The 27,775-nt window shown below is 36.0% G+C and overlaps 2 protein-coding genes across 6 annotated transcripts in view; one reads left to right on the top strand and one right to left on the bottom strand.

Moving 5' to 3' along the window:
- Nucleotides 1-1,205, bottom strand: part of LOC119529698 (secretory immunoglobulin A-binding protein EsiB-like) — an 86,700-nt gene extending 85,495 nt beyond the window's left edge. Inside the window, exon 1 of the mRNA XM_037830333.1 lies at nucleotides 1,138-1,205. The gene's annotated coding sequence lies outside the window, so the exon portion shown is untranslated. The remainder of the gene's footprint in view (nucleotides 1-1,137) is intronic.
- Nucleotides 554-27,775, top strand: part of DNAJB14 (DnaJ heat shock protein family (Hsp40) member B14) — a 62,552-nt gene continuing 35,330 nt past the window's right edge. For 2 of the 5 annotated variants that reach the window (XR_005215915.1, XM_037830327.1), the window contains exons 1-2: nucleotides 554-923; nucleotides 17,071-17,242. Coding sequence is in view for 3 of the 5 variants with exons in the window: in XM_037830327.1 (XP_037686255.1) it covers nucleotides 791-923; nucleotides 17,071-17,242 (305 nt within the window). In the remaining 2 variants the exon portion in view is untranslated. Of the gene's footprint in view, nucleotides 924-8,049; nucleotides 8,102-17,070; nucleotides 17,243-27,775 lie in introns of those variants that run through there. The other 3 variants (XM_037830328.1, XM_037830330.1, XM_037830329.1) reach the window with 3 other exon arrangements.

The raw sequence follows: 27,775 nt of genomic DNA, 5'->3' as shown, positions 1-27,775 counted from the left end.
ACATTCTGAAAGGGTTGGCTCCTGCCTTGCTTTGGTCACAACAGGATCAGGATTAACACTTTTTCACCAAAATAATTGTAAAGTACAAATTAAACAGGTTTTTTTTTTCTTTAATTGACCTGACGGACAATCTAAAGGAATCTGGGTCAGAAGAATGTGTAGTTGAAATAAAAATGTATAGTTGAAATAAATGGGCTGTAAAACAAGCCCCGGGTTGGGGTTATAACGACACTCTAAAGTTTATGAACACCTGTGCGGTTAGTGCCTAGTGGGGACTGACAGCGCGGTCCTCACCTGACAATCCTCCCTCCCTGAAGGTGGCCTAGGACGGAGTCTTCGTGCCCAGGGAGTTGTCCTGAAAACCAGATCCCCGTCCATCCCGTCCCATTGCCCTGACCTCCCGAAAGGCGGGCTTCCGTCTGCGGAATCCGTGCCCGGAGATCGGGAGTCCTGGATCGGCGGAACGCGCCCCCTACCCCAGTAGCTCAGCTGGTATCGCCCACCATCCCACCTCCCGCCTCCCCGGGTTGGTCGGCTTCCGCCGGTCGGGAACCCGTGGGGGCCGCGCACGGATCGCCGAGCCCCAGCCGGGAGGGATGCGGTCCGCGCCGTAGCTACCCGCAGGGGGCGGGAAGGCCGCCGTGAGAAGGCGGAGCTGCGAAGCCATCCCGTCAGCCCCGGCCGCAGCCGCGGTCCCCCGCGCTCCTCCCAGTTCTCCGCACGCCCCCGCCCCGGCGGCTTCCGCCCCTCCTAGCTGCGCTACCAAAGGAAACGGAAGAAGGCGCAAGCCATGGAGGGGAACCGGGATGAGGCGGAGAAATGTGTCGAGATCGCCCGGGAGGCCCTGAACGCCGGCAACCGCGAGAAGGCCCAGCGCTTCCTGCAGAAGGCCGAGAAGCTCTACCCACTGCCCTCGGCCCGCGGTGAGGACCTCAGCGTCCCTCCCCTCCCTTCCCATCCCCAGACCACCGCGTAGCCCGTCCCCTGCCCCCGCCATTGCCCCTCCGGAAGCCGGCGGGATCCCGGCCTGCCCGACCCCGCCGCGGGGCACTGGGGAGTAGCATCCGGACACACCCCCCGCCCCAGGTCGGGCTCGGGCCTGAGGGGCTACCGGAGTCTCCCTCTGCACCATCCTACCTGCGGGTCGTGGGCTCCCAGCTGACAGGCGGGAGTTGCGGCTCCGGGGTCGGTTTTCGTAAGTGTTCAGCCCTCGTCTGGGAGATTTGTGTGATGCCGTGTTGCCAGAGGGGGGCTTTATATCTTAAGTGTTGTGCGGCCCTTCCTTCCCCGTCCCTACCCCCAAATAAGGCCTAGGCCCCAAATGAAGTGAGAAAAAACAGGGAACTCTAGTGGCTAATTTATAGGTCTCAGGTTCCACCGTCTCTGGGGTCGAAAACCGTTCCCAAAGCAAACATTTTCGAATACCTAAGATGATATTGTTTTTCCCTGGGAGAGAGAGTTCCTTTAGAAGAGAGGAGCACATATTTGGCAGGAATGATCAGGAGTCAGTGATGATTTGCTAAATAGTATCTGAGTTGACAACACCATAATTGTCAACTAATTAGGCAAAACTAAGGAACAGAATACTGGACTTACTTCAGTTGAATTCACTGTGTTCATTTTCCTATTCTCTAGGCTTCAAAGTAATAACAATAGCCAATATTTATTGAGCACTTAAAAAGTGCCAAGCGTTGTGTTAAGCGTTTTATGTGAATTGTTTCATTTACTTCTCAGAATAAACCTGTGTAGAGGTATAGGCTTCATTTGGCCATGTGCAAACAGACTTTTTAATGAATGAATGAATGAATGAAACCATCTTATACAAGGTCGCACAGTAATTACTGGCAAAGTCAGAATAGTACTTGAGCAGTGAGACTCCAAAAGGTCCTTAACCACTACACTCCTACTGCTTTTCTAGTAGGATACTGTTTCACTTGAGGTGCAAAGTATTTCCAGATTAAGAAGAAAATTATTGATAACTTAATAAGAATGTGGGGCCATTGTTAACTTTTTCCCCATGTTAGTGAGGCCTTTGTGCTCTCTGCTTTTCTTTCCCTCTGTCCCATTAATTGCCTTTGATTGCTCTACCAGAGAGGACAGGAAAGGGAAGAGAAGGAAAAGAAAGGAATGAATAAGTTTTTAATTCCCCCATTGTATGAATATATGATTTCATTTAGTCATTATCTAGTCCTAGAGAGACAGTTTTGACCTTAAACAATACTGCACTACTGATAGAATACCTTGATTTTGAAGCCTGGTTCCTCCACTTAGTAGCTTGTAACCTTCTAATCTTGGGTGAGTTAGAGAACCTGTCTAGCCTTTGGCTTTTACATCTGTTAAATGGAAACAATAATGTACTGATTCCTAGTGCTGTTGTGAGGATTAAATGGGTTAATATATGTAAAGCATTTAACAGTAAGTTCTCATTTTTGTTGTCATCTCCATTTTACACGTGAGTCTCTGAAAATTTTTAAAGCCTGTCAAAACTTACACAATCTTTCATTCTTCTATCATACAAGCAATTTGAACCAATTCATAGTGCTAATGGACACTATGAGATATCAAAGCACAATAATTAGTGCTCTTAAAGACATAAACAGAAGAAAAATTTAAAAAAAAAAATGAAAATCAGTAGCACAAATGTATTGTGAGGCAGTATGCTGTTACCAAATAAAGTGATAGGGTACATTTGTGTTATAGTCTGGAAACCTTAGTTCAAATGCACACTTTACCTCTTAACAGCTTTGTAACAGGGACAAGTCACTTCGCTTCTCTGAGACTTGTTTAGTTACATGAAAAATGAAGGTTTCCTCACAGCGCAATATGAAACATTAGTTGAAATAAGGTATGTGCAAGTACTTAGCAAAGTCTGTGTTAAGAAGATTTATTGAAATAATATATTGAAGTAGTTTATTGAAATATTCCGTGAAGGAAAGATCTAGAACATTTTTGTAAGATATGATAAAAGGTTTGGTGTAGAAGGAAATTGAAGTTATTGGTTACGTTGAGATTTAAAATTTTATTCCTGAACTTCACCTATTCTAGACTACCACCAAACCTTTGTAACTCAGAAAGTTGATTAAATGTTCTTCCAGATGTGTTTTTATACTAACATAGGCTAAAGAAAACATTACATTTTGATTTCCATTATTCTTATACAGTAAATGGAAAAATGTGAGACTAAACTAGCTAAATTCTAGGATATTCTTATAATTTTATTCTTGCCAGGTTAGAAGTAGGATTGATAAAACACTTTAAAACATTGGCAAGAATTTTCCTTGAGGAAAACTTGATCTCCAGATGGATCTAGGACATTGTTGCTTTCTATGTTTTTAGTTGAGAATATTGTTTTGCAGTTTATGTATTGTAGTGGACTTCAGAGTGAATTGAATTTTACAGTGTTCAAATATTTTTGTTCCCATGCGTTTAATATAGTTTTGAAAAAATTTATATATATGAAGAGCTATGACACACAAAATATAAACATTCTGGGAAAATGGTGTCAATAGGCAAAAAGTAAATTACATTTTACTTTCTTAAATGGTAAATTTATTGAATTATTCTTGTGTTTTGGTATGACAGGGAGATAAAATCTCATTGTTTTAATGTGCTACATTGCTATTTTTGATACTTTATTGTTTCAAACTAATTGGGGGACTGGCAATCTGAAAAATAGATTTTTTTTCTTTTTTCAGAGAAAGTATTTTTATTGTTTTCAAGACCATCATAGTAATCTGAATCAGATGGTAACCTACAGCTTCAAAAAACGGCCATCCTGAGTCTACTTTAATGAATGGATGGCTCATGTATAATTTGCAGTATCAGTCTGCACATTAGTAATTAAAATAACCCTCTTTTAATTTTTTTTCCCTCATGCGAGAAGACAACACCCCTTTTCTCCTTTTCCTAATGCAATTAGGAATGCTATATATAGAAAGGCAATATTCAAGTGATATATTTAATTGTTGTTTTGGACTTGCCTTTACAACCAATATTAGATTCTTTAATAAGAACTTGGTGGTATCATTGACCTCAAAAGATTAGTTATTTACCCTCAAACCAGCTGCCTTTTCTTCCTTTGTTTCCTTACGTTATTTTAAAATTTAGATCTAATAAAAAGTTCAAAGGTCTGGCCCTTTTATCTCATTTAAAATGGTAAAATAAAGCCCCTTAAACTGTCATAATTCTGGAATATTATACTAAATATTAATTTAAGACAATCCCATTCTCTTTCTGTTTCTGACTTAATTAAAATATAGTGGCGAGTACAAATTACACATTTGGAAGTTATTTCTATAGAGCCAAGTTAAGTCTTATAAAATGATTTACAAATTTCAGCCAATAGTCAAACTATTTCAGACATTATAGTTGAAGAATGAATCCTAAATTTGGCTTTGAACTTTAATTTAATCTTTGTGTGACCTTTAGTTCTGAGATAATTCAGAAAGTTTAACTTAATCTTTCTGAGCCTCAGTTTCGTCACCTAAAAGGTAGGGATTTAGTTACTCAACAAATAAGTTTCTGAGTACTTGCCAGGCACTGCATGCTTAGGCACTGTTGTAGAAGCTAGGGATTCAGTGACCAAGTCTTTGTCTTCATGGAGCTTACATTCTAGAGGGCATAGAAAGTGTCTGGTGGACATAAAAATGGCTCAATTCCATTAATCCCCCTTCTTTATTTGACTCAGTTTTCTCATCTTTACATGATAATTATGAGGACATTTTATTAGCTTAAGTGCTATAAAATTGTGTTATTACTATGGCAGAAGAATTTGGATGATTCTTTGGAGTTGACAGGTAATATTTGTCTCTTTTCCGTCATTTTTAATGTATTTATTTTAGCACAAAGTAATTGCTTGTAAATTAGGATTAATTTCTGTTTGGATTCAACTATTCATTCTGTGCTTAGTTAACATTTTGTTCTCCTGTGTTGCCTCATTCATTCCTTATATTTATATATTTAGCTGTCCCTCTCCTACATTACAAACTCCTTTGAATTTTTAAATTAAAGCCATTTGAATCTTAATTGTCCTTTTTTTCTCATGTAGTGCCTAACAGAGTTTTGCATTTACTTCTGGCATCTATAAACTGCGATCTTCTGGGATGATACTTTTTTAATAAAATTTTGCTCCCTTCAGTAAAGATGATTTGTTAGTAAATAATGAAATGAAAATTTAATTTGATAGTTTTTAGGCTTTTCATATTAATACCTTCACAGTGAAGTTTTTTCACAATCAGACAATTTGGGTAAAAATGTATATATAAGGGTTGTCACTGTAGCAAAAATTTGGAAACTGTATAAATGTCCATTAGTGGGAACTGATTAAATAAATTGCATTGCATTTATGTAATAGAGTACTCTGCACTTGTTAAAACAGTGGGATCTCTATTTATTGCTATAGAATGATATCCATAATGTATCAAGAATTGAATAAAGGTAAGCTACAGAGCAGTACATGTAGATTATTCCATTTTTATTTAAAATATCTAAAAAAGCTAGACAGCCAGTTATCTAGAATAGCTAGAGTTAAATACACCAAAATGATAATAGTAATTTTTCTCTTGTGTGTGATTTATAAGTGATTTTTACTTTATCTCTCTCTTTTATTTATTTATTTTATGTTTTTGATGAGCTGAGCATACATTAGTTATATAATCACATGAATAATAAAGCTGTTTCCAGTTTATGGTGAGGAGAAAGTCCATTTGTTTTTCAAATCATGTGTTCTGACTTTAGATTCAGCTTATGATGGACTTTAGACTTAACGGTGTACAGCAGAAACTTATAAAATAAAAATAGATCTCAGTTCTTCACTTTTGGATTATCTAAATAACATTTTTAATGCTATGTTTATTTCTTCACTTTTCCTTAATATGGACTATATTTAATTAAATCCAGATTACCTTAAAACCCCAATTAAGATAGTGTTATCTGGAAGGTGAATGCATAAAATAAGGTTGGATAACTTTAAAACCCAAAGTAAATGTACTCTGGTTTATAAATACGATATTCTGCCCAACTGAAGTTTTTAATGCTGCACGTTATTAGAAATGAGATCTCATGTGATAGCTAAGACATTTAATAAATCAGAAAAATCCCATGTGTACTAAGTTCTGGCAGTACTTGAATTGGACCATATTGCCTTCTTAGACATTTGTTTCAGTGATTGTTAATACAGAAAACCTTGTGATCCCATTTTAAAGATGATGAAATTAGATATTGAGGCTCAGAGGTAATGAAACTTGTGTAGATTTTCACTCTGGAGCCAGTGAGTGTTTGATGTGAGCACATGTGCATGTTCAGTAATCATTAGGCAGATCTATGAATGAAATTGTGAAGGAGAAAAATTTTCTGTGTCATAACAACAGTTAAAATATGAAACAGCTGAAGGTCTCACTTTAATAATATCCAACATTCAGCTCTCAACATGGAAGAAGATGTAAAGAACTTTAGGAAAAATTAATATTTGTGCCAAGAGTAGAGGGGGAACATACAGATAACTTCAGCTAGCATGCATAGGGACATTGTGACCACCTATAAATACCAAACATTTATAACCACTTTCATATATGGCTCCACATTTATTAGCTGAAATACTTCTGTAAAGAGACACTTCCTGCTCACCTATCTTATGATTAGGCAGTGGTGTAGTTCATATAGGAAAGGCAGGATAAATGCTTGATTGCTTTAATCAGTTTTTAAGAAGAGGAGTTTCTTTGTAAGAAAAGGTGTCATTCTCCAAAAGCAACTAATTATTTTAAAATTATTGTAATTATTTATTATTACTTTTCTTTGGCTAGTCACAAAGACTGTTAGCTCCTGAGTCCTGTAGGTACCATCCCAGTAGTCTTTAATAGTTACTTTGCTGTTTGGTATAACAGAATGTTCAGGCTCATCTTGTACATTTCCTGTGCTAGACCTGGAATCAACCATATCTCCAATAAAGCCCTGGTTTCTGTCCCCAGTTGCTGAGCTGCCACCAGGGACTCAGTAGCCTCCTCCTTGAGCTCCCTAGTTTCCTGATGTTCCACAACTCCACTGCCTTCCATAGGCCATTTCCACTGAGGACAAGGAATCTTATTGTATGTCTGCTATTCAGAACCTCCACTCTTTGGCCCCTTTGCTAATGCAGGTAAAGGTGATGACCTGCTTCCTTCTGGGACTGAGAATTATTTCCATATAAGAATTCAACAGAGAAACTGCAGGAAGACCGTTACTACTGTCCAAGGGATTTTTTTTTTAAATTCAGTTTTATTGAAATATATTCACATATCATACAGTCATCCATGGTATACAATCAAATGTTCACAGTACCATCATATGGTTGTGCATTCATCACCCCAATCTATTTTTTGAACATTTTCCTTATACCAGAAAAAGTAAAAATAAGAATAAAAAATAAGAGTAAAAAAGAACACCCAAATCAGCCCCCCACACACACTATTTTTCATTTAGTTTTTGTCCCCATTTTTCTACTCATCCATCCGTAAACTGAATAAAGGGAGTGTGATCCACAAGACTTTCACAATCTCACTGTCATCCCTTGTAAGCTACATTGTTATAAAATCGTCTTCAAGAGTCAAGGCCACTGGGTTGCAGTTCAACAGTTTCAGGTATTTACTTCTAGCTATTCCAATAAATTAAAACCTAAAAAGTGTTATCTATATAGTGCGTAAGATTGCCCAATAGAGTGACCTTGACTCCATTTGGAATCTCTCAGCCACTGAAACTTTATTTTGTTTCATTTCACATCCCCGTTTTGTTCAAGAAGATGTGCTCCATCCCACGATGTCGGGTCCAGATTCATCCTTGGGAGTCATATCCTGCGTTGCCAGGGAGAAGTACACCCCTGGGAGTCATGTCCTATGTGTGGGGGGGGGGGGGGCAGTGAGTTCACCTGCCAAGTTGGATTAGCTAGAGAGAGAGGACCACATCTGAGCAACAAAGAGGTACTCAGAGGGAGACACTTAGCCACAATTATAAGCTGCCTTAGCCTCTCCTTTACAGTAACAAGCTCCATAAGGACAAGAGGCACGACAGAGGGCTCAGTATACCAAACCACCAGTCCTCAGTGTTTGTGAGAACATCAACAGCAATCCAGGTGAGGAAGTCCAACACTTCTGTATTTTCCCCTGGCTTCTCAGGGGGACCCTGCATATATATTTTTATTCTCTGCCTAAATTACTTTGGGATGTGTTGCTACTTCACACTAACCTGTACAAACCTACCAGGTCTCACCTCCTATTCAAAGTTCCATGTAATTATGGTATTTGAACAAACTGTGTTAAATTGTTTAGGAATTATATCTCCTGCACCAAATAAACATCTCTTCCCTTGGTCTCACATGGAAGTTGAAGTTTTAAAACACAGTATCATCCTTTATCCTTTGGCCCGATTTGCCCTGGTCCTAACAAGATCTGCTCCATTCATATCTCTATTTCCAAGGGATTTTTGATGATTATGATAAAAAGAAACTAGTGAAGGTGTTTAAGAAGAAATTTGGCTGCAGTGGTACTGTATTGAGCATCCAGAGTATGGAGAAGTGATTCAGCTACAAGATGACCAGCAAGCAAGAACATATGCCAGTTCCTTGTAGAGACTGGAGTGGCAAAGGCCAGCCAGTAGAAGGTTTATGGGTTTTGAGTGCCTTTGTGGCTCACTGAAACTTAAGTGAGGATTTCCATGTAGTGAGTAGAAAAGTTTCCTTCTGTTCTTGTCACAAGTTTAAAAACCTCACAGCTTGTATATTGTAACCATCTGGGGTCCACTTTTAAAACTTGAACTAGTGTAACTCCTTCATGCAAGAAGCTGAAAAGAGCCATGCTCTTTAGTCTTGGAAGTCCCTCATTTAAACAGAGGTCAAGCAGTAACAAAGCAATAATCTGATGTTTCAGCCATGCCCAGAGCCCCACGATTACAGACAGCTATGTTTCCTTGGCCCTCACTCTGCAGAGTTCCCTGTCCTGAGAGAATGCCATCACCTGACCAGCCCTTGCTGGATATGAGAAAATATGGAGTAAGGCAGCCGCAGCAGCGGCACCACGAGAAAGATAGCAAAAGATAGATCGCCCTGGGTCTCCAGGCTGACCAGGTTGGCAGAGTTCAGAGGCCATCTTCCCTCCAGTGAGGTGATAGGACATCTGGCTTGCCACCAAGATCCTTGTTTTTTTTTTTTGACCAGATGTAATGTCCTAGCTAAGGGTTGTCCAGTCGGAGAGCCACCAAAATGTGAGGCCAACTCTGAGTTAAACTTTTGACAAGGCTACAAATTTCAAACTGGTATTGGTCACGTAGCAATTGTAGAGGTTGCATTTTATTAGCAACAGCTGCCCAGTGCCATGTGAAGTAAAACTGGTTTGGGGTCCTCCTTCCCCCTTCAGTTTTAATATTTATGTAAGTATTTAAACTCTTATTTAAATAAAACTTGTTTTCAGAAAAAAACAAAAGCCCTGTTTTTTTTGGTGGAAAATTGTGTTTCAGATTACAATCTGGCCACCAGGGATGTTGTAGCTACTATGTTTGTTGTTTCTTGTCCTTTTCAGTGCAAAGAACTAGAAATATATGCTTTTTTAAAAAGATAAAACAGCTTACAAGTTTACACTGTTGCTTACAATTCAAATTAAGCACTTCAGGGTTCTTATTTGAACTTATATCTGTATCTCTTTTCTTCCACAGTAGTAATCTTGGTTTTCAAGGACATGGGGTATGGTAGAATATACCGTAATTGCTTATTTGCTTTGTACCATATTACATGTAGCATAATACTTCTAGAGTAATATTACCAAAACTACCCCACAATATAATAATCAAAAGCAGTTAATTTTTTTGTATATACCCTTCCTATTTCTCCCCATTTTTAATTTTTACAATTTTGAAATAATTTCAAATGTACAGAAAAGTCAGAAGAAGAGTACAATGACTTACTATATAGCTATCACTCAGGGTCCCCGTTTGTGAAAATTTTATATTTGCTTCATTAGTCTTCCCGCCTCCCTTCATGCCACCCCTTTCTTTGTCTATACACACATATACACACATGTTTAAAAGTTTTGTTTTTTTATTTTATTTTTTTTTCTGAATTGATTATTAGTAAATTGTAGACATGCCCAATTTAGCCAGTGAAAGCTGACGTCAGGCTGCCTGTTGTATGCTTTTGACATGTCCTTATTATTCTTTGAGCTTCCTTACTTTCTGGCACACACACAAAAATCAGATTGAGGCTAATTTCTCACTTTTTATGCCCTGGAGCTCACTGTATCTCCAAGGAATCCTGATTCCTTTTAGAGGGCAGTGGTTTTTAGAAACAGATTTAGGCACTAGGTACGCTTATTACTACAGTGGCATCATTCCTTCTCAGTCCTCTTAGTGGGTAGAGCTGGAAAATATATGTATATATGTATATGTATGCATGTGTTATTTGTGTTTGTGTGTGGATATACACACATCTATATTCATTTAATCTATATTAGTTTTGGTATCTGCATGTAAGACTGTGGGTGTATGTATGTCTATATATATTTTTTTCACAGCGTAAAAATCAGTCCAACACCACAGGGTCCATTTTAGCCTTCTCTATTTCCATATTTCTAATTTCATTTTCTGGCAGTGAGGAACATGACTCCCATTATTCTCAAATGGTTTTCTTTCCTAGCTCCTCAGTAAATTTTACTAGGCTGTCTTGGTATTTGTTGTTCTGGGTCAATATCCTTAGGTATATGATTTCCTTGCCTTTTCAATATGCTGTTTCAAATCTTTTGGTTTTTATAGCAGAAAAGTTTTCTCCTATTATTGTTATACTTTTTCTATTCCCTTGCTTTGATTTTCTTGGTTAGGACTTCTATTATACTTATGTTGGGTCTTCTTTATCTTCACTATATCTGTCACTTTCTTTTGAATGCTTTTTTGCTCTTTCATTGTTTTTTTGTTTGTTTTGTTTTGTTTTGTTTTGTTTTAAGTTTTAGAATTTTCCTTCTTTTTATCTTCTCTGTCTTGCAAGGTATTTTCAATTGTGTTTATCCACTCCTTGTTTCTTCTAGTTTGGTCTTCATTTCTGAATTGATTTTTTTTTCTTTCTTTTCTTATTCTTTCTTAAGTTTTATCACCTAAATTCTGGATAAATAATAATATGATTTTTCTAATTCTGATTTATGTTGTTCTTTCATGTATCATTTTCTTAAAGTGATGTGTTTTGAAATAGGAGGTTATAGTGTTCATCTGTTTTGTCAGTAAGTGTTTGTGGTATGAACTTACTGTCTTCAGAGGTTTCTTTTATTCCTGTTTTCTTTTTTCCTATGATAACTTTGTATGAGATTTGATGTCTTTTACTTTCTTCTACTCATTTTTAGGTGAAGGTAGTTCAGTTCGCTTTTCTAAATACATGAAGATCCTTCTTTTGTTTTCTGTGTAATGATTGAAATTATGTCACCTTGCTATATATGAGAGCTCCATCCTTTCCCTTTCTCCACTTTAATCTGGATTTTCTCTTTTCTTTTTTCCTACTGCTCTGTCCTCCTCAGTTTGGATTTTGTTCCCAGCGGTTTCTCCTTGATGTGGCATTGTTCTGGAAGGGAGGTTTGGCTGATTAGTTTTGAGAATTTGTCATACCTAGAATGTTCTGTTCCCTTGAGACCTTATTGTTGATGCTTGCACTCAGCTGCCATTAGAGTGGGCAAAACCAGTTCCTTTCTGCACACTTTTTTTTCAGTTTTGCCTGCTGTGCTTTATGAAGAGTCTTTGTTATTTTGGGGTTCCTCTGTTCCTTGGGCTGACAAATGCCCCATTACTCTCCTCTGCTTCTTCCCACACAAATGCTAATACCAAAACAGATTTTGCAGCTGTTAGTGGCTTGTCCCACCTTTTGTATTTTGGGAGGTTGTCTTTGAGGTTTTGATTTTGGTCTGTCTGACTTGATGAGGGAATTGGGGCAAATTCAGATTTAAGCTGCTGCTGTTGCCTTTTCTGAATTCCCACAAAATTTTTCATGTTTAAAAGTTGTGTCCATGCTGGCTTCCTCTCTCAGGTTAACATTGTGATTACATTAAATAAGGACTAAACTACACCTAAAAACTGAATGCATAATAGATGCTATATTTCTCTTGTTAATAAATAATAGATTGCTGTCTAATGGAGTGCTTTTCTGTGTCTAAAACTAGATTATCATAAAAACTGAATTTCTTAACACTTTGGTGACTTTTTGTAGGCATTAGCCAGAGAAAAGGTATGATAGAAAGAAGTAATTTTGTATTCATAAAATATAATAAAAATATCTACATATTTGGAAATTTGCCAATAGCACTGCTGGAATTTTTTTAACATATAAAAGCTTTATTGAGATATAATTCACATACTATACTAGAATTTGTATGTCTTTTATTTTTGAATTTTATTATACACACATACATATATAGTTAAATGGCAATAATAAGATGAATAATGTTTATCTACTATCTAGTTTAAAAAATAGGACATCATCAGTATCTTTAAAGCTTCCTCTGTGCTCCTCTCTGATCTCAGGTCCCTCTCCACCACTTTCCTGACTTACTTTAATCATTTCCTTGCCTTTCTTTATAATTTTACCACCTATGTATGTTTGTCCAGATAATTTAATATTTAGCTTTCTATTTTTTGAACTTTATATAAATAGCATCATTCTATATACATTTTTATGTGACTTATTTCTTTAGCTAGTATTAGGTTTTTTTTTAAAAAATCATTAATATAGGTTGAAAATAACCGTAGTTCCCTCATTTTCTACACTGTTCATTTATATATAATGCTACATTGTTCATTTATATTTTATAGTACTACATTGTTCATTTATATTATGTAACATTTATCAATTCCATTATTAATGAATATTTGGATGGATAGATTCCAATTTGGGGCCATTATAACATTCTTTCCAAAATCATTCTTGAAATTCTGGTGCATGCATGCAAGAGTATCTCTAGGATATATTACTAGGAATGGCTGTAGAATATGCCTATATTCAACTTTACTAGGTTGTATCAAATTATTTTCCTAATCCCTGAGGGGTTGCATCAATTTATGCTCCTATCAGTGCATGAGAATTCCTGTGAAATGGTGTCTAATTGTTGTTCTACTTTGTGTTTTCCTTATTAAGAATGAGATTACACAGGTTTTCATATATTTATTGGCCATTTTCTAATTTCTTTGATATTTCTTTTATGTCTTTGGCACATTTTTCTGTTGGATGAAAAGTTTTGTCTATTTCTCATTGATTTTGAAGAGTTCTTTTTAAGGTTCTGTATACTAACCATTTTTTAGTTTTGTATATTGCAAATATCTTGTCTTGGTTTGTTGCTTGTCTTTTCACTCTTTTTATAGATTTTTGCATTTGAATTTTGAAGGAAATTGTATTAAATCTCAAGATTTTAGGGGAGTTAACATCTTATGATTTTTGTATCTAAGAACACAGTTCTTTTAATGAAAGTTAACAATTTTTCTACAAATGGTTTACATGACTTTTGTTTTTTTCTTAGGTTATTTATATAGTAAATATACACACAAATATCTGCATATTTGCAAATCTGCCAGTAGCACTGCTGGAATTTTTTTAATATATAAAAGCTTTATTGAGATATAATTCACATACTGTACTAGAATTTGTGTATCTTTTATTTTTGAATTTTATTATTCTATTTTGTATAGAATCTTTTTCTAAAATTACATTTTCTAACTGATTTTGTATGGAAAATAATATGCCTTCTGTATCTTGATTTTTATATCCAGAAACCTTATCAAACTCCTATTAATATTATTTATTGTTGATTCTTTTGAGTTTTCTACTTAGACAGTCATATCTTTTGCAGATAATTTACTTTACTTTCTGATTCTTACACATTTTACTAATTTTCTTGTCTTACTGATTATCTTGGTCATCCATTACAGTACTAAGAGGTGATAGCAGGCATCATTATTCCTGATTTAAAGGGAAGACTTTCATTATTGTGCATTATGTAGAATGTTTGCTGTAGGTATTTTTTGTAGATGACCTTTATCAGGTAAATTTGATAACAATTTTTTTTTCTTTTCTCTTTTTTTCCCTGAATGGAAGTTGAAATTGTTTTTCTGTATGTATTGAGATGCTGATGTGCTTTTCTCTTTCAGTTTTTTAATAGTAAATTTCATTGATCCAGATTTCTAATATGAAACCAGCCTTGCCTACTGCTAATAAATCCAGCTAAATATTCCTAGATTCACTTTGCTGAAAATTTGTTGAGGATTTTTGCATCTATCTTTGTGTAAGATTAGATTATAAATTTCTTGAAAGTTGGTAGAATTTTATTTGAGAAATCAACTGGGCTTATGGAATTTATTTGTTAATTTTTATTTCTTTGGTAAGATTTTTATCTATTTTAGGGTATCTATATAGGGTTATTTGGCCCAGTTACCAATCAGTTTTGGTAGGCAGTTTTTTTTAGGAATATATTAAATTTTTTCAAATTTATCTTAATTACTTGCTTTAGCTGTGCCCCACAAGTTTTGTTGTTGTTGTTTTTTTAACATCTTTATTGAGATCTAATTCATATACCATAAAATACACCCATTTAAAGTGTACAATTCAGTGGTTTGGGTATATTCACAGAGTTGTGCAACCATCACTGACCTAAATGTAGAGTATTTTCATCACCCAAAAAGGAACCCCATACACATTAGCAGTCATTTACCTTCATTCCCTTGCTTCCCTATGCAACCACTATTCTCCTTTCTTCTCTGTAAATTTATCTCTTCTGGACATTTCATATGAATGTTCATCTGTGTTGTAGCATGTCTCAGTACTTCATGCTTTTTTATCAATAATATTCCATTTATGGAAATATCGCATTTTATATATCCATCAGTTGATGGACATTTGTATAGTTTCCACTTTGGGGCTATTATGAATAATACTACTATGAACATTCATATACAAGTCTTTGTGTGTATATGTTTTTGTTTCTCTTAGGTATATCCCTGGATGTGGGATTTCTGGGTCCAATGGTAACTGTGTTTAACCTTTTAAAGAATTACCAGAGTATTTTCAAAAGCAGCTACATTCCCACTAGCTTTACCTCCTTGTCAGTACTTGCTTTTGTCAGTCTTTTTAATTATAGGCACCCCTAAAGAGTGTTAAGTAGTATCTCATTGTGGTTCTAATTTTCATTTTCCTACTGACTGACTATGTTCAGCATCTTATTGGACATTTGCGAATCTTCTTTGGAGATATGCCCGTTTAGATCCTTTGGAATTTTTAAATTGAGTTATTTGTCTTTATTGTTGAGTTGTAAGAGTGCCTCATATATTCTGGATACGTGTATCTTATCAGATATATACTTTGCAAATATTTTCTCCCACTTTGTGGGTTGTCTTTTCACTTTCTTGATGGTGTTTACTTTTGAGGAAGTTGAATTTCTCTGTTTTTTCTTACGTGGCTTGTACTTTTGGTGTCTTATCTAAGAATGCTTTGCCTAAACCAAGATCACAAAAATTTAAGCCCATTTTCTTCTAAGGGTTTTATAGTTTTAGCTCTTACATGTAGGTGTATGATCTATGTTGAGTTAATTTTTGCATCTGTTGTGAGGGAGGAGTCTAACTTCATTCTTTTGTGTGTAGTTATACAGTTTGTCCTACCACTATTTGTTAACCCACCGATTGTGATGTATGGTATTTTCATTTTCATTTAATTCTAAATACTTTCTAATTTCTTTTATGATTATTTCTTTGATCCATTAGTTGTCCAAATATTTATTTTTTCCTTTCCAACCCATTTGTGATTTTTTTTCTTGTTGCATTTTGAAAGTTGTGTTTGTTAGTTTCATTTTCGAGTTGCATTTTCATAATTTATTTCTAACTTAAATTCGTTGTATTCATTGCATGTGGTATGTATGATACAAATTCTTCGGGACTTGAAGAGGATCATTTTAAGGTCTTCCTATGATGTTGTCAGTTTTCATTCCTTGTGTGCTTGTAAAGAATGAATAGTCAGCAATTTTTGAGTAGAATATGTTTATGTCTCTTAGATCAAGCTTGATAAATTAGAGGTTTATGTCATCTGTATCCTTAGTGATACTTTTTATATAACTGATGTTAATTACTGATTGAAATGTTTTAAAATCATCTACCATGATGATGGATTTTTCTATTTGTTTACTTTTAGTTCTGTTAATTTTTTATACTTTGTTTTATCTTCTGTTATGGAAAGTTTCAAGCATGCACAAAAGGAGAGAGAATACCGTTATCAATCCCTGTCACACATCTTTAACCGTTACCAATCTATGGCCATTATTACTTCCTATGTACCGTCAGCCCTTACTTCTTGCTTTCATCTACCTATCTTTCCACCAGATTATTTTAAAGCCAATCTCAGATATCCATTATTATTTTGTAAACACAATGTTAGTTAGATTTGTTTGCACATTTACCACAGTATTTGCTCACCATTCCTTCTTGTATCTTAGCCCCTCTGGAATAATTTTCCTTCTGCTTGAAATATATATATTACACTGTTTTCTAGTGATACTCTGTTAGTAGTAAATTGTTTCACTTTGCAGTTTGTTTGAAAATGTTTTTATTTTGCACACTTTCTAGAAAAATAATATAGAACTCAGCTGAAAGTTATTTTCTCTGAGCGTTTTGCAGATATTATTCCAACACCTTCTTACCACCATTACTGCTTTTGAGAAATAAAGAGGAAAGTCTAATCACTGTTTCTTTGAAGGTGTTCTCACTGGCTATATTTATGATTCTCCTTTTCTTTGATATTCTGCATTTCATTGGGAGAATTATATATGAGAAGATATGACAAATGAAAATTGTCATACATAATTGAATGATAGTAATATCAAGGTATCACCTTTAAATTTCTTAACATTTTACTTCTAAATGGTCATTAGTGGTCTGTAACAATAATGTACAAAAATGGATGCTTGGTATCTAAAAAGACCCTATGGTAAATATTTTTGGAGAACACAGTACTTAATTTTTTCTGTTTTATAACTTTCTTCTCAAGACATGATGCATGTACCTTGATGTAAACAGGCCCAGTATACTTTCTGTATGTTTCTACAGCACTATTAGAAATCATTATGAAAAATGGAAGCACAGCTGGAAATACCCCTCATTGCCGAAAACCATCAAGTAGTAGTGACCACAACAAGCCTAACTGTACAAAAGAGAGCACATCTGGTAGCGGCGAGAGTGGAAAAGGCTACACCAAAGACCAAGTAGATGGAGTTCTCAGGTAGGGATAAATACAATTTATATTTCAACTCTAATTCATACCAATGTAATTTTTTATGTTATAAAGCCTAAAAATGTATTATGACTTATAGAAAAATGGATGTTGAGGAATTGAAAATCTGGGTGTGTCTTATACTTCATATTCTTTATGAAATCAGTCTATAACTTACCAACTCTATGGAAAGTTCAGTCTTTGAAAATAACTGTAAGACACAAAACTATTTCCAAATAATCTTTAAAAAGGAAAACTGTTTCAAGTTTTGACAAAGTACAGTTTTTAGATTAGTGAAGGAAGATGAAGAATAGTTATGTTTTATGTATAAATGAGTGGGAGAATTACATATGAGGAAAATTGAGGGCAATAGCAATGGTATTTTCAATTCTCTATATTAATGAAGGGTAGTTTGTTGCTGTTTGCTGTTTATAGTCTTTCTTCAAAGCTTTATTTACATATATATGTGTGTGTGTGTATACACACACATATACACATACCATAATGTTCTCTCTCCTTTTAATATTTTTCTAACTGATTATACTGCCTCACTGTTTTAGTTTTACTTCATGATACACTCCTACTTAAAGCAGAAGAATTAGGTAGAATTGAAGAAATATAAACTGGGTTTTGGGGATCTGACTTTAATAATTTTGTGAATGAGAAAAAAGTTTTCTGGAAATAAGTATGAAAAATTAGTAAAAATATAGTTTTGTTTTCTGTTACAGTTTAAGGAAAATGATGCCTCTTATGTTATTTTCCTAGAGAAACTAAAATTTAGGAGAAAGGGCTCTGAACAGTGATTAATCAGATAATTCACATGGAGAGGAACTAGCTCAAGTGAAGACTAGATAAACCTAGTTATCGATTAAGCCTCCATCTTGCCCTTTCTTATCTATTTCTGTTTTAGTGTTATTTACTCTTTTTTACCCCCCTTCCTATTTTTCACATTCTTGCTTTTTAATTCATTTTTTATTTACTCACCATAATGTGGAATTGAAGGTTTTTTAAGATGCAGATTTGCTTTATTGCGAAAAATGATTTATCACCCAGTCTTAGTTTTTTTTTTTCTTTTTCACTTATATAAATGTATTTTTTATTGTGGTAATATATGTAACACAAAATTTGCCATTTCACCCATTTTTAAATGTACAATTTAGGGGCATTACTTACATTTACAATGTTGTACTGCCATCACTACCATCCATTACCAAAACTTTTTCATCACCCAAAACAGAAACTCTGTACCCATTAAATAATAGCTCCCTGTTCCCACAGCTGCTTGGTAACCTCTAATCTACTTTCTATCTTTATGAATTTTCTTTTTTCTAGATATTTCATGTAAGTGGAATCATAAAATATTTATCCTTTTGTATCTGCACTTATTTCACTTAGCATAATATTTTCAGAGTTTATCCATGTTGTAACATGTATCAGAACTTCATTCCTTTTTATGTCTGAATAATAAACCATTGTAAGTCTTTATCACATTTTGTTTATCCTTTCCTCTGTGGTGGACGTTGGGGTTGTTCCCACTTTTTGGCTATGGTGAATAATGCTATGAACATCGAGGTATAGGTATCTGTTTGAGTCACTGCTTTCAGTTCTTTGGGGTACATATCTAAGAGTAGAATTGCCGGGTGATATGATAATTCTGTGTTTAACTTTTTTGAGAAACGGCCAAAGTGTTCTCTACGGTAGCTGCACCATTTTGCATTCTCACCAGCAATGCCCAGAAGATCCAGTTTCTACACAATCTTCACCAACACTTGTTTTCCATTTTGTTAATAAGATACATCCTGAAGGGTATGAAGTGATATCTCATTTTGATTTTTCACTAATAATTTGAGCATATATTCATGTGCTTATACGTTATTTGTATGTCTTCTTTGGAGAAATGTCTACTCACATCTTTGGCCCATATTTTAATTGTGGTGCTTGTCTTTTTATTGTTGACTTGTAGGAGTTCTTTATATAATCCTGATATTAAACCCTTGTCAGATTCCCAAGTATTTTCTCCCATTTAATAGGTAGTCTTTTTACTTTCTTGATAATGTCCTTTGATGCACAAGTTTTTAACTTTGATGAAGTCCATTTATATATTTGTTCTTTACCTGCTAATGCTTTTGATGTCATTTTTAGGGATCCATTGCAAAGTACAAGGTTCCAGAAATTTCCCCCTGTGTTTTCTTCTGAGAGTTTTGTTGTTTTATGGTTGTAGCTCTTATACTTAGATTGTTGATCCATTTGAGTTGATTTTTATATACAGTAAGAAGTCGGGATCCAATTTCATTCTTTTGCATGCCCTATTTTGGTTTGCTAAAGTTGCCAGAATGCAATATACCAAAAATAGGTTGGCTTTTTCAGTTGAGTTTTATTAGGTTACAAATTTACAGTTCTGAGACCATGAAAATGTCCAAATGAAGGCACCAAGAGGAAGATACCTTCTCTGAGGAAAGGCTGCTGGCATCTGGGGTTCCTCTGTCACATGGGAAGGCACATGGCAATGTCTGCTGGTCCTTTTTCTCCTGCGTCTGGTTTCAATTGCTGTCTCCAGATGTTTCTGGGCATTTCTCTCTAACTTCTCTGGGTTTTTACTGTCTTTTATCCTCTTCATAAATGACTCCAGTAAAGGATTAAGACCTTGAATGAGCTGGGTCACATCTCAGTTCAAATAGCTTAACCAAAAGGTTCCACCCACAATATTTCTGCCTCTACAAGAATGAGTTAAAAGAACATGGTCTTTTTTTGTCACAGTCAGTTACAGGCATGGTCTTTCCTAAGGCAGAATTCTCCTCTGGCTGTAGACCTGTGAAACTCAGAATAAGTTATCTGCTTCCAATATACATACAAAGGAGGGATAGTCATAGGATAAATGTTCCCATTTCCGAAGGGAGAAATTGGAAGGAAAACAGGGGACAAAGGTTCCAAACAGATCCTTTTGGCAAACGCCATTAGATTTCAAAGTCTAATGGCAAATGCCATTAGATTTCAAAGTCTGAGAGTCATCTACAGAAAGACATTTTATCCTTAGAGCTTGAGAGAATGGCAGTCCCACTTTCTCCAAGGGCTTATGCAACAGCCCTGCTATCTCCAAACTCTCTCAGTGCCAATCTTTTCAAGCCTCAGGGCAGCACCCAGACTCTCTGCCATCTCTGAGGCGCACTCTCAACCCCCTTAAAACAGTGGGGTGGCGGTAAGGTGCTCCCCAATCCCTGGGGAATGTGCTCCATTCTCTCTGATGCTTGGAGTAGCTGCATTCTTCCTGAACACTGGAGCGGCCAAGCTCCCCTCAATTCCCCAGGCATCCAGGAGCCCTGGGGTGGTAACACTTCCTGAACAACAGGGAGGAAGGCCCACCCTCCGCAAACTCCAGGGCAAACTCACCCTCTTCACATGCATGGGTTGGTCCACTCTCCTGGCCCACTCTCTTGACTCCAGACCTTAGCATCCTTGGTTCTGCCTTTGAAGTCATTTTTCCTTCAATCTGTCTGTTTTCTGTCCCCTTTAGTCCAGGCTGGCAGTGGTTCCATTCATTCAGATCTCACAAAAAACTTGTCTGTTTGTCATGCAGCTCACAGAGGCCCTGCCTGTCAGGCAATAGGACTTTTCACATTTTCTATCTGGATAACTCCATATCCAATCCTTTCTCACACTGAAATGGCTGATTGGTTAAATCCTCACATTGCCTATATTCTCTGGGGACTTGCTTTCTGGAAACTCAGAATTTTCCAAACCATCAATTTCTGGTTTCTTTGTACCCAAGAGTTCATTTCTCAGCTTATCCCTTTCCTCTCACATTTCACTATATGCTGCAAGGAGGGGCCAGGCTGCATTTTCCACATTTAGTTTGGAAATTTCCTCAGCTAGGTATCGGAGCTCATTGCTTTCAGATTCTGCCTCACATCCAACACAGTACTCAATTTTGCCAAGTTCTCTGCCACTTTAAAACAAGATCACCTTTCTTGCAGTTGGCAATGACACATTCATCATTTCTGTCTAAGGCTGCATTGGAAGTACTCTAGATAGCTCTGAAGAAAGCAATCTAGGCCTTTTCTGTCAAGCGTCTCACAATTCTTCCAGAATCTCCCCCTTATCCACTTATAAAGTCGTTCCAGCATTTTTGGTATTTGCATCTCACAGCACCCCACTTCTCTGGTACCAAAATCTCTTTTCAGTTTGCTGAAGCTGCCAAAATACAATATACCAGAAAGGGATTGACTTTTTCAATGGGGTTTATTAGGTTACAAATTTATAGTTCTAAGGATATGAAAATGCCCAAATTAAGGCATCAAGACAGAGATACCTTCTCTGAGGAAAGGCTGCTGGCATCCGGGGTCCCTCTGTCACATGCATGGTGACATCTGCTGGTCCTTCTTTCCTGGTTCTGGTTTCAGTGGCCATCTTCAAATGTCTCTGGGTGTTTCTCCCTAAGCTCTCTGTTTTTTTTACTGTCTTTTTTCCTCTTCACAGATGATTCCAGTAAAGGATTAAAACCTATCTTAAATGAGCTGGGTCACATCTCAGTTGAAATAGCCTAACCAAAAGGTTCCATCCACGAGAATGGACTAAAAGAACGTGGTCTTTTCTGGGGTACAAAGCAAATTCAAACCAGCACAGTGGCTGTCCAGCTTTCCCAGCACCATTTGTTGAAGAGACTATTTTTTCCTCATTGAGTGGATTTGGTGCCCTTGTCAAAACTCAATTGGGCATACATGTGAGAGTTTTATCTCTGGATTCACAATTCTGTTCCTTTGGTTTATCTGTCTATCATTATACCAGTTCCACACTATTTGGTTACTGTAGCTTTGTGGTAAGTTTTGAAATTGGGAAGTTTGATTCCTCCAACTTTGTTTTTCTTCGTCAAGATTGTTTTGGCTATTTAGGACCCTTCCAATTTCATATAAATTTGATTATTGGCCTTTTCATTTTTGCAAAAAAGGTGATCGGAATTTTAATAAGAATTCATTGAGATAATCTCTAGATCTCTTTAGATAGTATTGACAGCTTAACAATATTAAGTCTTCTAATCCATAAACATGGGGTGTCTTTTCATTTAATTAGGTATTCTTTAATTTTTTTCAGCAGTGTTACAGTTTTCAGTGTACAAGTCTTTCACATTATTGGTTAAATTTATTTCTAGATATTTTATTCTTTTAGGTGCTGTTGTAACTGGAATTTTTTGTTGTTCTTGTTACCTGTTCACAGTGTTCATTTCTGATGTGTAGAAACAAAACTGATTTTTGTGTGTCAGTCTTATGCCTCTACAACATTGTTGAATTTGTATATTAGCTCTAGTAGCTTGCTTGTGGATTCTTTGGGATTTTCCAAATATGGGATCCTGTCATCTGCAAATAGAGTTAGTTTTACTTTTTCCTTTCTTTTATTCCTTTTGCTTGCCTTCTTGCTCTGCCTAGAATTTCCACTATAATATTGAATACCAGTGGTAAAAGTAGGCATCCTTGTCTTATTCCTGACCTTAAAGGGAAAGCTTTCGGTATTTCAACATTAAATATGATGATAGCAGCAGGTTTATCATATATGCCTTTTATAGAGTTGAGAAAACTCTCTTCTATTCCTATTTTTCTGAGTAATGTTGTCAAGAAAAAGTGCTAGATTCTGTCATATCCTTTTTTTGCTATTGTTTTTTTCCTTCATTCCATTAATGTGATGTATAACATTGATGGATTTTCCTAAGTTGACCAACCTTGCATTCCTGGAATAAGTTCCACCTGTTGTGGCATTTATTCCTTTTAATGTGTTTTGAGATTCATTTGTTAGTATTTTGTTGAAGGTTTTTTATATATATTCATAAGGGAAAATGTAATTTTCTCTTCTTGTGATGTCTTTCTCTGTCTTTGGCATCAAGGTAATGTGGGCTTCATAGAATGAGTTATGGCTTGTACCCTCCTCTTCAGTTTTTTGAAAGATATTGAGAAGGATTGGTGTTAATTCTTCTTTGAATATTTGGTGGAATTCACCAGTGAAACCATCAGGTCCTGGATTTTTCTTTGTTGGGAGGCTTTGATTACTTATTCAGTCTCTCCTTGTTATTGATCTGTTGAGATTTTCTTTTTCTTCTTGTGTTGGTTTAGGTAATTTCTCTGTGTCTAGGTATTTGTCCATTTCATATAGATTATCTAATTGGTTGGTGTACAGTCATTAGTGGTTTTCTCTTATAATCTTGTTATTTCTGTGAGATTAGTAGTCATGGCCCCACTTTCATTTCTTATTTTAGTCATTTTTGTTTTTTATCTGTCTTTGTCAATCTAGCTGAAGATTTGTCAATTTTATTGACGTTTTCAAAAAACCAACCTTTGGTTTGTTAATTCTCTCTATTGTTTATTCTGTTGTATTTATCTCTTTTCTAATCTTTATTATTTTCTTCCTTCTGCTAACTTTGGGTTTAGTTTCCTCTTCTTTGTCTAGTTCTCAAGGTGTAAAAGGAGGCTATTGATTTGAGCTCATTCCTCTTTTTTCAAATGTAAGTATCTGGAGCTATAATTTTCCTCTCAGCACTGCCTTTGCTGAATCCCATAAGTTTCAGTATGTTATATTTTTGTTTTCATTCATCTCTAAGAAATTTTTAATGTCCCTTTTATTTCTTCTTGAGCCACTGATTGTTTAAGGATGTGGTTTAATTTCCACATATTTCTGAATTTTCCACTTCTTTTTTTTTATTTATGGCTCCATTCCACTGTGGTCAAAGAAGGTACTTTTTATGATATTAGTCTTTTTACATTTATTCAGACTTGTTTTGTGACAATATATGGTCTATCCTGGAGAATGATCCAAGTGCACTTGAGGAAAATGTGCATTCTGCTATTGTGGGGTGAAGTGTTCTGTATATGCATTAGGGCTAGTTGGTTTATAATATTGTTCAAGCCCTCTATTTCCTTTTGAACTTCTGTCTAGATTATTGAAAGCAGTGTTTAAGTCTCCTGTTATCCTAGACTATGCATTACAGCTTTCAGTTCACTCAGTGTTTGCTTCATGTATTTTGGGGCTCTATTGTTAGATGTGTTTATGTTTAGAATTGTTAAATCTTCTTGATCAGTTGACCCTTTTTGCAATAAATAGTGTCCTCCCTTGTCTCTTACAACAGTTTACAATTTAAAGTCTATTTTGTCTGATATTAATATAGCCATCCATTGTCATAGCCACTATTTGTAAAGAGCATTTTTTTCCAGCCTTTTGCTTTCAACCTACTTGTATCTTTGAATTTAAGATGAGTCTTCTGTTGACAGCATATAGTTGGGTTGTGTGTTTTTATCCATTCTGCCATTCTCTGTGTTTTGATTGGAAGTTTAATCCATTTACATTTAAAGTAATTACTGCTAATATAGGAATTCTGCCACTTTCCTATTTGTTTTTTAAGTCTTAAATCTTTTTATCCCCTCATTTCCTTCAGCCTGCCAACTTTTGCATTTAGTTGATCTTTTTCAATGAACCATTTAGAATTCCTTCTTATTTCCTTTTGTGTATACTTTTAGATACCTTCTTTCTGTTTACCATAGGGTTTAAATTTGTTATGTTGCATGTATAGCAAACTCATTTGAATTTAACTTCAATAGCAAACACTGCCCTATATGTGCTCCCATACTTTAAAGTTTTTTTTTTGTCACAGATTACATCTTTATGCATTGTGTGCCCCATACTATAGATTTTTAATTACTTTTTTTGCATTTGTATTTTAAATCATGTCAGAAATAAAAACTGGAGTTACAAAACCAGAATACAATAATACTGGCATTTATATTTACCCATGTAGTTACCTTTACTGGAGATCTTTATTTCTTCATACAGTTCTCAAGCTACTGTCTAGTGACTTTCCCTTTCAACCTGATCGATTCCTGTTCCAGTTTGCTAATGCTGCTGGGATGCAAAACACCAGACATGGATTGGCTTTTATAAAAGGGGGTTTATTTGGTTACACAGTTACAGTCTTAAGGCCATAAAGTGTCCAAGGTAACACATCAACAATCGGGTACCTTCGCTGCAGGATGGCCAATGGCATCCGGAAAACCTCTGTTAGCTGGGAAGGCAAGTGGCCAGCATCTGCTCCAAAGTTCTGGTTTCAAAATGGCTTTCCCCCAGGGCATTCCTCTGTAGGCTTCAGTTCCTCAAAAATGTCACTCTTAGTTGCTCTTGGGGCATTTGTCCTCTCTTAGCCTCTCAAGAGCAAAAGTCTGCTTTCAAAGGCTGTCTCCAAAATGACTCTGTAAGCTGAAGCTCCTCTCTCAGTTCCAGTACATTCTTCAAGGTGTCCCTCTTGGCTGTAGCAAGCTCACTCCTTCTGTCTGAGCTTATATACTGCTCCAGTAATCAAGGCCCACACTGAGTGGGTGGGGCCACGCCTCCATGGAAAGTATCCAATCCGAGTCATCACCCACAGTTGGGTGAGGCGCATCTCCATGGAAACACTCAAAGGATTCCAATCTAATCAGCACTAAAACGCTTGCCCCACAAGATTGCGTCAAAGAATATGGCTTTTTCTGGGGGACATAATACATTCAAACCAGCACTGTTCCCAATAGCATTTTTTGTAGAGCAGGTGTAATTGTAACAAATTCCCTTAAGTTTTGTTTAACTCAGTGTCTTAATTTCTCTTTCATTTTTGAGGGATAGCTTTGCTGGATATAGAATTCTTGGTTTATAGTTTTTTTTCTTTCAACATCTAAAATATGTCATCCCCCTGCCTTCTCACCTCCATTGTTTCTGAGGAGAAATTAGCATCTAATCTCGTTTATGATCCCTTATATGAGACAAGTTGCTTCTTGTTTGCTTCTTTCAGGATCTTTGTCTTTGGCATTTGACAGTTTGACTATTATGTGGGTCAACCGGATCTCTTTGAGTTTATCTTTTTTGGAGTTTATTGAGCTTCTTGGATGTGTATATTTATGCCATTTTTCAAATTTCGGAAGTTCTCAATCATTATTTCTTCACATATTCTTCCTGCCCCTCTCCCTCTTGTCCTGGGATTCCCGTAATGCATATAGTGGTACGCTTGGTGTTGTTTCAGGGTCCCTTTGGTTCTATTCATTTTTCTTAATTCTTTTCTCTTTTGTCTCCTCAGACTGGATAATTTCAGTTGTCCTATCTTCAAGTTCTTTCTTCTGCCAGCTCAACTTTGCTGTTGAATCCCTCTAGGGAATTTTCAGTTTTTATTCTTTTTAGTCCCAGAATTTATATTTGGTTTCATTTTATAATTTCTATCTCTTTATTGAAATTGTAATTTTGTTCAGATATTCCTATCCATATTCTCCTTTAGCTCTTTGAGCGTATTTAAGGCAATCATTTTAAAGTCTTTATTTTAATAAGTCCAACATCTGAGTTTCTTCATTGATGGTTTCTTTCACTTAATTTTACTCCTTTGAATGGACCATCTTTTCCTTTTTCTTTTCATGCCTTATGGGTTTTTCTTGAAATCTGCACATGTGAATATTTTGATTTGTTGACTCTGGAAATGAGATTCATCTCCATCCCCAGGGTTTGCTATTTTTTTTTCTCATTGGCGAAGACTCTAGTAGTCTATTGTTAAGTGATCTTTCTACATTGTTTATGCAAAGCCTGTTTTCCTTGACATTTTTCTTACTGAAGTCTCTGTTCATTAAGGCTGTATTCAGCTAGTATTATGACAGAGATTTCCTTGAATGCCAGGAGCTAACACCACCACCAATGACAAAAAAAAATAGAAAAAAATACCCATTTCTCCTTTTTTTTTTTTTTTTTTTTTAAGCATTCAGCCAACCTTGCAGTGAGCCTAAGGAACCACCTTAGTTGAAAGCTTAGGGTCCTCTTATTTCTTTTCTGAGCATGTATCTTGCTTTGGGCATAGTCTTGTGAATTCCCCCATATATACAGATAGTCTGAATGCCCTGTTTTCCTCAAGAAATTCTCTGCGACCTTTCATTCCAGGCCCTTTCCATCCATGCTGTATGGTATGACTTAATTAATTTTAGCTCAGGCAGCTGCAATTGATTGTTTTCTTCCTATGTTTTAGTGGCCATACCAGCTGCTTCTCTATCCAGAGTGAGTTCTGGGACAGATGGGACAGAGATGCCTTTGTTTAATTCTTCAGTCTGTCTCCAGCCAGATTGAAACAAACATAATACACCCCAGTCTGCAAATTAGGGGAATTCTTTTCCCTTCAGAACCCAGGACTAGGGACCTGATCTGGGAGAACAAGTTGCCCCCATGCAGAGCTATGGCATGGACGGAGGAAGTGCTAGTAAAAGTGCAATGAGGCTCTTCTACTGTTCTTAAGTTGCCTTTTTCTTGATTCAGCATTCTCTTAAATTGCTGTAAACTTTTGACTGTTTTCCAGAGTTCTGAAAGTTGGTTCTGCTTATTAAATGTTTTTATGTGCGTATCAGATTTTTGAGCTTCTTACACCACCATCTAGCTGACATTCCTTCCACCCAGTGTTAGTTTTTAAATCAAATATTAAGCCATTAATGTTTTGCCTTTTTTTAATCTATATATTTAAATGGTGACTCTTTGCTGTAATATTTTATCTGGGTGTGACCCACAGTAAAAAAG

This window comes from Choloepus didactylus, chromosome 3 (genome assembly GCF_015220235.1).
Source record: "Choloepus didactylus isolate mChoDid1 chromosome 3, mChoDid1.pri, whole genome shotgun sequence".
Classification (NCBI taxonomy): Eukaryota; Metazoa; Chordata; class Mammalia; order Pilosa; family Megalonychidae; genus Choloepus; species Choloepus didactylus.
The sequence above is the reverse complement of the archived record's forward strand: the minus strand, read 5'-3'. Positions and strand labels throughout refer to the sequence as shown.